Source organism: Gopherus evgoodei, chromosome 10, assembly GCF_007399415.2.
Source record: "Gopherus evgoodei ecotype Sinaloan lineage chromosome 10, rGopEvg1_v1.p, whole genome shotgun sequence".
Lineage (NCBI taxonomy): Eukaryota > Metazoa > Chordata > Testudines > Testudinidae > Gopherus > Gopherus evgoodei.
The window spans coordinates 19,854,131-19,865,148 of record NC_044331.1 but is presented as its reverse complement, the minus strand read 5'-3'; the positions used below and the strand labels follow the sequence as shown (position 1 = coordinate 19,865,148).

The 11,018-nt window shown below is 43.1% G+C and overlaps 1 protein-coding gene across 2 annotated transcripts in view; it reads left to right on the top strand.

The window, feature by feature from the left end:
- Nucleotides 1-3,928: 3,928 nt before the first annotated feature.
- Nucleotides 3,929-11,018, top strand: part of SPPL2A (signal peptide peptidase like 2A) — a 40,836-nt gene continuing 33,746 nt past the window's right edge. The window contains exons 1-2 of one of the 2 annotated variants that reach the window (XM_030579030.1): nucleotides 3,929-4,068; nucleotides 9,606-9,725. In XM_030579030.1, the coding sequence (XP_030434890.1) occupies nucleotides 4,006-4,068; nucleotides 9,606-9,725 (183 nt within the window). In that variant the 5' untranslated portion in view covers nucleotides 3,929-4,005. The remainder of the gene's footprint in view (nucleotides 4,069-9,605; nucleotides 9,726-11,018) is intronic. The other variant, XM_030579031.1, reaches the window with a different exon arrangement.

Below are 11,018 nucleotides of genomic sequence, written 5' to 3'. Positions count from 1 at the left end.
CTTTCACCAACAGAAATTGGTCCAATAAAATATATTACTTTGCCCACCTTGTAGCTCAACTTCTGTCTGGTAGAAGGAAGCAGTCTATGGATGGAGGGGCCAGCTCTGTGTTCCTAATCACCTGTCTGAAATGTCATAGTAATTGCAGGCTTCAAACCTGTATTCCAAATATTCTAATTACTAAAGGGTTTGGCAACTGTATTTTAAAATACTTTTCATGAAAATGTAAGCAAGAAGCTTTTCTAGATTTTTTTTTACATTGGCTAATATTAAATTCACCTATTATACTTCTATATAAAACTATACTGGACAGGCAAGAAGGTTATGCGGGTAGATTATTACTAAAGGCCCACTCTTTATTCAAGCAAAGCTCCCAGTGAAGTTATGCCCTGTAATGCTATTTTCCACATAATATGTTAAAATAACATACTTTCCTCTAAGTGAAGTAATGCTGGAATGTGTTCATTTACATACATAATCAATAGTTTATTAAGAATATGTGTGCTCTACTTTAATTCTGGGATTGCTTTTCTGTATCTATCCAGGTGGCTGACCTAAAAAATAGTAACCTACTGCCACTGCCAGCACAAAGGGGATCATCTTTCTGCTTATCTAGAGAGAGGACAGAGATTCTGTCCTCTCTCTAGATAAGTGAATGGGAATAGCCATATGGATTTAAAATGAAATTAATAGGGTGACTCTGGGTTTACACTGCTGTAACTAAGGCCAGAACCTGATCTGAAATGTACTCATAATTATCAGGAGTGGGTTTTGGTACCTGAAAATATCTCCCTTGTTAAAGCTGACATTTGTAAGAAACTCAGCACTACACCACACCAGCAAAAATATATGAATGGAAACCACCTAGATTCTTCAACAAAATAAATTAATAGATTCCAATGCCAGAAGGTTCCATTGTGATCATCTAGTCTGACTTCCTGTATAAGACAGGCCCTAGAACTTCCCCAAAATAATTCCTAGAGTATACCTTTTAGAAACACATGATCTCTAGAAAATCCAGTTTGAACAAGTCATACATCCATATTTTTCCAGAGGGAATGATTTCAAAGGCTGATAATGGAGGAAGTTCATTACCCTTTCTACTACAGAAGCTACATATAATGCCACACCACTACCTGCACAATTGAATTTTTAATACAAAGTACCCCAACAGTATTAACCCCAATTCAGTACAGTTTATTTTAATTCCATAAGGTTTGTTCAGGATATTGTCAGTCTGTCACAGTGTCTCATTACTTTTCACTGTTTAAGCATGCTAAAATGGGAGACTGGACTGCTTGCAGTCTATCTGTTGCTGACACAAGAACAAAGTTCTGAATGTTACTGAGAAAAAATGCTTGTTTGGCATAGTCAAAGTAAAAAGAACTTCTGTAGATCAAAATAGTAATTATTTATAGAATTACATTTCGAGATTATTCAAATTCCTAGGGCCAAAATGTGATTTACTGTAAACTTGCAACAATAGGGTGGGGAATTGCCTCTCAATACTACATTTTTATTTCTATTTGGTTTTTAAATCCACCATATGCAATGAGGGGGAAAACCACATGCACACAAGCCCTCTTCCCTCTTCCCCCACCCCCATAAAACAACATGACCATTGTTTGTTCCTGAATACAGTAGTTTTATAATTTTGTTAAGTTTGTTCCCCAGTTACTTCACCTTATTGAAGCTAATATACAAGCTGATAATATCAGTGGTTTTCCCTGTTTTTTTCAGCATTGTTGCTATAAAAGAAGTCTCTATCTTCATCAGTCATCGTTCCCATTACCATATGATGAATCACATTTGAAAAGGGTTTAATGAAGAGTTATATATGCTCAATAGAAAAGATTGCAGGGATCTTGGGCCTGATGCTGAGAAGTGCTAAGTGTCCTTGACTCACACTTTGGCAGGTGCTGAGCATCCTGCAGGATTGAGCTTTTTGTTTTCAGTTTTGATTAGGTCCATACAACCATAGTGGTTTATAAAGAATAAATAAGAGTTTCACACCAGTTCTATTAAAAATGAGTAACAGACAGGCTACTAGTTTATTATCCAGAAATTGTCAGGTGACACAAAGGAAAGGCAGCACACACTGAGCTATGCATCAGGGACTTGATGCCTTGGAATATTGGTAACAGCGTGTCATTTTTAGGTCACTATTTCATATGCAGTTGGAGTTGGAAACTAGTGTTCCTCTGGAACCATCACAACCCTGATCCAAAGCTCTGTGTAAAGAGTTGGTGGGCTTGCTCCAGTGGCTAGTGTAAAAGCAATTTTCATCAAAGAACCAAAGGACAGATTGATTTCATACCAAGTGCTCTACCCTCGCAACTCTAGCCATTCCCCCCCTCCCAGCTGTTCTGAGTGTAATTTAATACTCTTTTTAATTTTTTGTCTGTTGTTTCACTATTTTCCCTCCCCTCTTTCCATAGGTGCTGGAATTAGGGGTACTGCTGCACCCCCGGCTTGAAGTGGTTTCCATTATATATGGGGTTTAGTTTGGTTCAATGGCTCTCAGCATCCCCACTATACAAATTGTTCGAGAACCCCACCTCTTTCATAGCCCCTGTGAGTTTTCGTGGGATTCTACAGCAACACTTGCTGATCAAACCTTTGAAAAGAGTTTATCTTTCCCTTTCTGCTCTGTCCTTGGCAGGAAAAGGCATAAACACAGAGATCAGTCTCCCACGAAGAAACCACTGGAATATGCCATTATCCTCATAGGGATATAGAGTTACAAACTTTAAAAATTAAAGCTGAGAATGTCATGTTCTTACTTGAGTGCTGGGACTAAAGAAAAGCATCAAACAGGGAGAGACAGTGTGTGTGGAGTGGGAAGCACATCAACTGTTTCCCTGATTACAGGAGGAGAGTATAGAGACAGCAGTAAAGGAAGGAGCCTCCAGAAGGGAGCAAAGTGTGGAAGGTAGTACAGAAAGCCCAGCCTGAGTGTATATGTGTTTGAGAGGGCAGTGAAGGCCACCTGCAAGCTCAGCAACAGGCAGGGGGTCCTATGTTTGGCAACAGAAACTGAAGCCATCACAGAAGCCCTTTTCATGCGCCACAGGCTCTTTGTTTAGTGTTGCAGCAGCAACACTCCAGATGGATGCTGCAGTTGTCAGAAGGGTGACCAGACAGCAAGTGTGAATAATTGGGATGGGGGGTTAACAGGCGCCTATATAAGAAAGAGACCCCAAAATTGGGACATCTGGTCACCTAGAAAGGGGAAACACTCATCTGGGGTAGGGGCCCATTTTGTGGCCCAGCTAAGGATCACTTTGGAAGCAGTATGCAGGATGGGGGGGGGGGCCCTCTGGTCTTGTCCACAGCCTTAGGAATACAAAGCAGCAGCCAAACCCTTTGCTGGAGGTCAATAGGGACAACAGTCCTGCCCTTCTTCCCTGGTTCACCAAAGAGCACACCCTCCCTAATTCCCCACCCTCACCTAAAAGGGTTATTCAGGCTTGGGGGGGGGCATAGCTCCCCTGCTGTGCAAGGCATGCTCAGGCAGGACCACCGGGGTGGCAAGTGGGGCAATTTGCCCCAGGCCCTGCAGGGTCCCTCACAAGAATATAGTACTCTACAGTATTGCAACTTTATTTTATGGATCAGCCCCCTGAAATTGCTTTGCCCTAGGCCCCCTGAATCCTCTGGGCTGCGGGTGCTCAGGGGACCCCGACGCTAGGGGATGGGCGAGCTGGACATGCAGAGAGGCCGGGCAAAGGCTGGCTGAGGCACACAACCTGGGCAGGAGCAGGCGCAGGCGCAGGAGGCGGCCGCCCAGTGCTCCCGGAAGCGGGGGAAGGGCTGTCACATGGCCGCGCTGGCAGCGGCAGCCCCCTCCTATCCCGCCGGCTGAAGAGGAAGTGCCGCGCGCTCGGGGCGAGCTCAGCTGGCGGCGCTGTGCAGGCTCCGTGTGCGGGCGGCGGCGGCGGGTCCGGGAAGGCCGCTGGTGGAGGGCGAGCGGGGGCCGGCTGCTGCCCCGGCGGGCGGAGGAGGATGAGCAGGATGAGGCGCGCCTGGCTGCTGTGGGCCGCTCTCTGGGCCCTGCTGCTCCCGCGGGTAAGGGGCTGCTGTGCGGGCGACGCCGGGCCGCGGCCGGCCGCCGGCCCCGGTGATGGCGGGGAGGGCCGTCGGCGGGGCCGGCAGGGTCCTAGGGGGTGCGCCGGCGCGGAGGCTGTGGGGCGGGGGCCGCCAGGGCGCTGTGGGAGAGACCTGGCGCTGCAGGGGGAGGCGAGGGCCGGTGTAGTGGCAGGGAGGGGAAGGGCTGGCAGGGGATGTGGGAAGGGGGGGGCGAGAGTCGGCAGGGGGCTGTGGGGCGAGGACTCTGGAGTTGGGGGGGGGTGAGGGCTGGCGGGGGGTTGTGGAGCGAAGCTGGCGGGAGGGTGAGGGCCAGCAGGGGGCTGTGGGAAGAGCGGAGGGGGGGCGAGGGCTGTGGGGGAGAACTGGAGCTGTGGGGGGGGTAGATGCAGTGTGGAGGTGGAGGGGGTGATAGACCTGGGGGAGGGGTGTGGCATGATGTCATGTTGAGGAGAGGTTGGTTGGCATCATGTGGAGAGTGGTTGAGTTCAAGGTCCTGGACTGTGCAGTGTGAGCTGCTGGTCACAATTGCAAGACTGTGGAGTAGGATGATGAGGTGGTAGTGGACATGGGTCCTAGTCATGTGGGCTGGTGTGAATGGGTTTGGGTGTAGGACTGCTTGTGTGAGCTAATATGACTCTGTGTCAATTCTGCTGTGTGCAAAAGATGTCTTTCTCTCCCAGCTGATGAACTTGTTGTGATGAGAACCAGTCACTTTCTCCCCTGTTGGGAACTCTGCTCACTTTCAGAACCAAACTCAGTCTTAGCTGTTGAAGATCTGAATGTCTGTCTGAAAAAGATGGATTGGCTCTTTTGGGTTTTCCAGTTCGTATCCAGGATCAGAATTAAAACTGCTTTAAACATTATGACAGGCCATCCTGGTAGTATTTCTAACTGGGCCTGGATTGTCAGGGTATTTCCAGTCCAACTCTGCTGACTAAAGGTCAGAAAAATGTCAGATAAATATATAAACTTTCAGATGCTTCCTAACCTCACACCAGCTCTTTTGAGGTCCATTCTATTGATAGGTCAGTGCTGATTGGCCTCTGCCCACAGGAGGAAACTTTTTATAAACACCCTATTGTTACAACTTATCAGCTCCACAGCGGGCAGGTTAGTATAACTGTTGTTTGAAGTACAGTGTTGTATTGACATGCTCTTAGTAGGATTATGCAACATGCGTAAAACACTGGCTGTCATCTAGAGCCTATATACATTAACAATGAAACTATGACTACTCCTAATGGAAGTTAAATGGTGATAGCAGTGTTGGGACCGTTTTGCGAAACAATGTAGTAGTGTAGTGTTGAAGAAGAAGTGATCACTTGTTTAGAAAAAAGATTACTACTTAGGAAAGCTGCAGTGCTAATTTTTCATAACACCATATTTATTTATACCTCTCTCATTCATACACAAGAAAGTTCTGAAAATGGAAGGGGCTAATGTGAAAGCCTCTAGTTCTTGCTGCTCAGACTTGCTCCTGTCTCCATTTGAAGCAAGATGATGAATATCATGACTTTTAATTGCCAGCAGTTTATATTTTTAGATGAATGGGCTTAGTTTAAGAGGTAAAGATTGGCATTGCTTTTGCTTATTATAAATCGTTAAATAACTCTTCAAGATCTGACTTTATCTAGTAACTGAAGGACTGTACCTTTAAAGTAGTAACAAGCTCTGACTATTTTCACACTTTGCCTTGTAAGCAGATGTTCACTCTTGGAGCCTGATGAAATGAGTTGCTCTTAATAAGAATTTTTGCCATTCAAACCAGACAGACCTAGAACTCTGAAACAACTACACAGGAGCACCTCTGGCTTTTCTCTCCTTTTATCTGAAGGTCTCATTTGCTGTAGGAGATGGTCAATAACACAGAGAAATAAAAGCTATTAGTGAACTTCCTATATACATGGCACGCATCAAATTCCAAACCTCTTTTTTTTCTACTTCTCTCTTGCTTATTAATATGGCTTAAGTCTATACCTGTCTGATAACAAAAAGAAATCTAAAACCTACAACAGGGCTCGCCGACTCCTTTTGTTCTATTAATTAATTCCTGATGTTAAGGTAAGTGCCTCTTTCAAGAAGAGTTAAGATGACCAGTTTTAAATTATGGCTTAATTTTCCTTAGTTCCCAGTCAATTTCTTTCTTCTGGCAACACCTAACAAGAAATGACACCTTTTCTTTCATTAGTCACCTTCTAGATATAATTTTTTTGAATTATAGATCTTTATCTGGAACATGGAAAAGAAATGTTACATATTTCCTTTATTGTGGACAAATTCATATAGTGCCTGACTATTTTGTGAGTCTACGTTTGTTTTATATTTAATCAAGTGTGTATCAAACTGGAAAATTAGGAATTTAACTTTAAAAAAAAAAAGACTTTTAAGTATTTATAATAAATATAGTTTCAGAATCCATCCTGTAATGTGCCCCTCCAACAATCTTGCCAAAAGACCGTTGGCAAGAATTGTGAATAATATATTCATTTTTAAAAAACACAATTATAGGAATTGACATACAATAACCTTGTCTCTGTCAGTTAGTGGCCAGCTTTGAGAAATACAGGTGGAGAGTGCTATATCAGAAAATTTATTATGAAATTTGGTTACTGAGCACTTTCAGAAATCAGTTTTCAGACTTTAGCATCTTCATTTTTCTTTCATTCTGTGCCTACACACACGCAAAATTATAAATTATAAAATCCTGTCTTAAAAATTCTTTAAAATCAGGGTGGATAAAAATCAATGATTTTTTTAAAAAATTGGATTTTTTCTTTAAATCAGATTTTTTTGATAAAATACTTTTTGAGGAAAAAAGCATATCTAAAGATAGTTTTAGTTAAGATACAGTATAGCTCAAAGATCTCTCATTATGGAATAGGGATTATAAATTCTAATTTTATAGTATGAGACAATATATTCATGTAATGTTTAAGAAAAGTTTTGTAAATGAGTTCCAATAGTTAATGGATTAGGGACCCAATCTTATGGAGCTCCAGGGGCTTCTGTATAGATTATTTAGGTTAATGTTTCTGTTTATCCAATGCGACTCAGTGCTCAGTCTAGAAGAGGGGTGGGCAAACTTTTTTGGCCCGAGGGCCATATCTTGGAATAGAAACTGTATGGTGGACCATGAATGCTCAGAGAATTGGGGTTGGGGTGTGGGAGTGGGCGAGGGCTCTGGTTGGGGGTGTGGGCTCTGGGGTGGGGCTAAGAATGAGGAGTTCAGGGTACAGGAGGGGGCTTCAGGCTGGGGCAGGGGAGTGAGGTGTGGGAAGGGATGCAGGCTCAGGCTGGGGGTGCAGGCTCTGGGTTAGGGCTGGGGATCAGGGGTTTGGGGTTCAGAAAGGTGGTCTGGGCTGGGATCGAGGGGTTCAGAGGGTGGGAGGGGGATCAGGGCTACGGCAGGGGGTTGGGGCATGGGGAGAGGTTCAGAGGTGCAGGCTCCAGGTGGTGCTTACCTCAAGAAGCTCTCAGAAGCAGTGGGATGTCCCTTCTCTGGCTCCTATGTGGAGGCACAGCCAGGTGACTCCGCACACTGCCCCGTCTGCAGGTACTGCCCCTGCAGCTCCCACTGGCATGTCAGAGGGGGAACCATGCCACAGCTTTCAGGAAGCTCTCAGAAGCAGCGGGATGTCCCTTCTCTGGCTCCTATGTGGAGGCACAGCCAGGTGACTCCGCACACTGCCCCGTCTGCAGGTACTGCCCCTGCAGCTCCCACTGGCATGTCAGAGGGGGAACCATGCCACAGCTTTCAGGAGTCGCATGGAGCAGCCCCTGACCCTGCTCCCTGGCTGGAACATCGAAGGGGGGGGGTCATGCCGCGGCTTTCGGAGCTACATAGAGAAACCCCCAACCCTGTGTCCCGGCTGGAATGCCTGAGTGGGGCCATGTGGCTGTTTCTGGGAGCTGTGTGGAGTGGCTGCCAACCCTGCTCCCCGGCTGGAGTGCTGGAGCAGGGCAAGTCCCAGATCCCACTCCCCAGCGAGAGCTCAAGGGCTGGTTTAGCACCGCTGACTGGCCGAATCCGTCCCATGGGCCATAGTTTGCCCACCCCGGTCTAGAAGATACTGTCAAAGATACTTAGTTTTGCGGTTCTCAAACTGTGGATTTGTGTCTCCGGAGATAACATGCTTGTTATCAGCAAAACTGTTTTAAAATAAATAAATAAATATATATATATAGAGGTGAGAAATAACACCTCAACCCTACGGTTCCTCTGCAAATTTGTGTACACAGAGTCAATCCCTTATCGCTCTCTAAAAGTGCAAAGTTTCAAAAGCTTGAATGTTTAACTAAATTCAAAAATTCATATGCTGGTTTTGTTAAAATATTATATGTTTGCTGTTGAAGAAAAAAATCCAGAATACATAATGTTGTTGTTTTAGTTTAAATAAAATAATTTAAATGTCTGTCTAGTGATGATCTCCTCCTAATACAGCATGGCAAGAAAATCCTCCAAATATTGATTAACCTGTTGAATTGGAGTTAGTTTACCTCCCAATGACTTCATAAATATCTGCTTTAATTACCTTTGGTAAATGAAATAACCAAACAATCATTCATTTTCTGATACAGCTGTAAAACTCCTCTGAAAAGTTTTCAAAATAAGTCAATCACTTAAAACATGTATACTGTGTACTTTCTAAAAATGAAACCTACATCTATCTCTGAGTTGTGAAGAATATGTATTAAGGTTATAACAACTAACAAGAATGCACTTTTATGTAGAAATCCATGATTATATCAAGTTTTCCTGACTGTATAAAATATAGCTACTTTGGTTTACAGGTGTCCAAAATAATCTGCAACCAAGTATTCCCACAATTTAGAATTAAGTCTAAAATTTAAATCAATGTGGGGGTGCTGTTTATCCTCCCTTCTCTCCCATCCCACAGCCCCTCCCCCCCCCAAACCAACTAGCAAACCAAAACTTCCAGGCCAAGACTGAATCTTTAGAATTGCTATGACTCCAGGAAAAACATAAGGCTTAATCATACATCTACTGCTCACAAAAATAAATTTATATGAGCATTCCCAGTGAGGACTAAGCATGTGAGAGAAGGTATTTAAGATGGAGCCCATGACTTGAAATATAGATTTGTACACCACATCCTCTATGCTGGCTATATCAGTTGTGTTTTTAATAACCTTTTTTACAGTTTAAAGGGAATGTAAAATCTTATGTGTAGAATCTAAGAATGCTTGCCTGAAGGTTTCTGTTACTTTAGGTTGCGTGTGTGTGTGAGAGATGAATATGCTGCATTTGAAATGTACTTGAGCATCACTGTTTCCTTGCTATGGTTAGCCATGCAAACTCTTATCAGTTTTCCACTTTTTTACCTGTATTACAGAATCAAAACCAAGTTGTCAAGGTTAATCTTGTTACCTATTCCATTTTTTTTTTTTTTTTGGATATTGAAACTTTTAAGTTGTCCTATTCTTATTTAGAAGAATATTATTTGTCCACTGATAGTGTAAACTGTTTTGTCTAACGCAGAAACTTCATATTATAGGTAAATGCACAGGAGGGAATCCTGCATGCTTCTGGAAATGGGATACCCCCATTAACAAAGGATTACTGCATACGTTACAGTCCTTCTTGGGTATCTCTTCCAAATACCCTGGATAACATTGTAAGTCATTATGTAGCTATACTGTCTAAGAATTATAAAACCAAGAACAGTTTTGGATCAAGTGGAATTTCTAGGAGAAAGTACTGAGTAAAATCAATGCTATGTTAAATGTATACCCCAAATTAAAAAACAGAAGACCAGAAAAGTGCCACCATGGCTAAACTACTAAGAAGCGGTTAGAGGCAAAAGGGCATCCTTTAAAAATTGGAAGTTGAATCCTACTGAGGAAAATAGAAAGCAGCATAAACTCTGGCAAGTCCAGTTTAAAGGTATAATTAGGAAGGCCAAAAATCGATTTGAAGAGCAGCTAGCCAAAGACTCAAAAACTAACATCAAAAAAATTAAATACATCAGAAGCAGGAAGCTTGCTAAACATTGAGTGGGGCCACTGGACAATCGAGTTGTTAAAGGAGCACTCAAGGAAGACAGAATCATTGCAGAGAAACTAAATATGCTTTGCATCAGTCTTCACTGCAGAGGATGTGAGGAAGATTCCCACGCCTGAGCCATTCTTTTTAGGTGACAAATCTGAGGAACTGTCCCAGACTGAGATGTCATTAGAGGAGGTTTTGGAACAAATTGATACAGTTAACAGTAGTAAATCACCAGGACCAGAGGATATTCACCCATAGTTCTGAAGGAATTCAAATATGAAATTGCAAAACTACTGTGGTACATAACCTATCATGTAAATCAGTTTCTGTCCCAGATGCCTGGAGGATAGCTAATGTGACCACCAATTTTTGAAAAAGATTCCAGAGGCGATCCCAGCAATTACAGGCTGGTAAACCTAACTTCAGTACTAGGAAAACTGGTTGAAACTGTAGTAAAGAACAGAATTATCAGACACAAGATGAACACAATTTGTTGGGCAAAAGTCAATATGTCTTTTGTAAAGGGAAATCATGCCTCATCCATCTATTAGAATTATTTGAGGGAGTCAACAAACGTGAACAAGGGTGATCCAGTGGATATAGTGTACTTAGACTTTCAGAAAGCCTTTGACAGTGTCCCTCACCAAAGGCTCTTAAGCAAATTAAGCAGTCCTGGGATAAGAGGGAAGGTCTTCTCATGGATCAGTAACTGAATAAAAGATAGGAAACCAAGGATAGGAATAAATGGTCAGTTTTCATAACGGAGAGCGGTATAGTGGTATCCCCCAGCGGTGTGTACTGGGACCAATACTGTTCAACATATTCATAAATTATCTGAAAAGGGGGTAAACAATGAGATGGCAAAATTTGCAGATGATACAAAATTACTCAAGATAGTTACGTCCAAAGTAGACTGCAA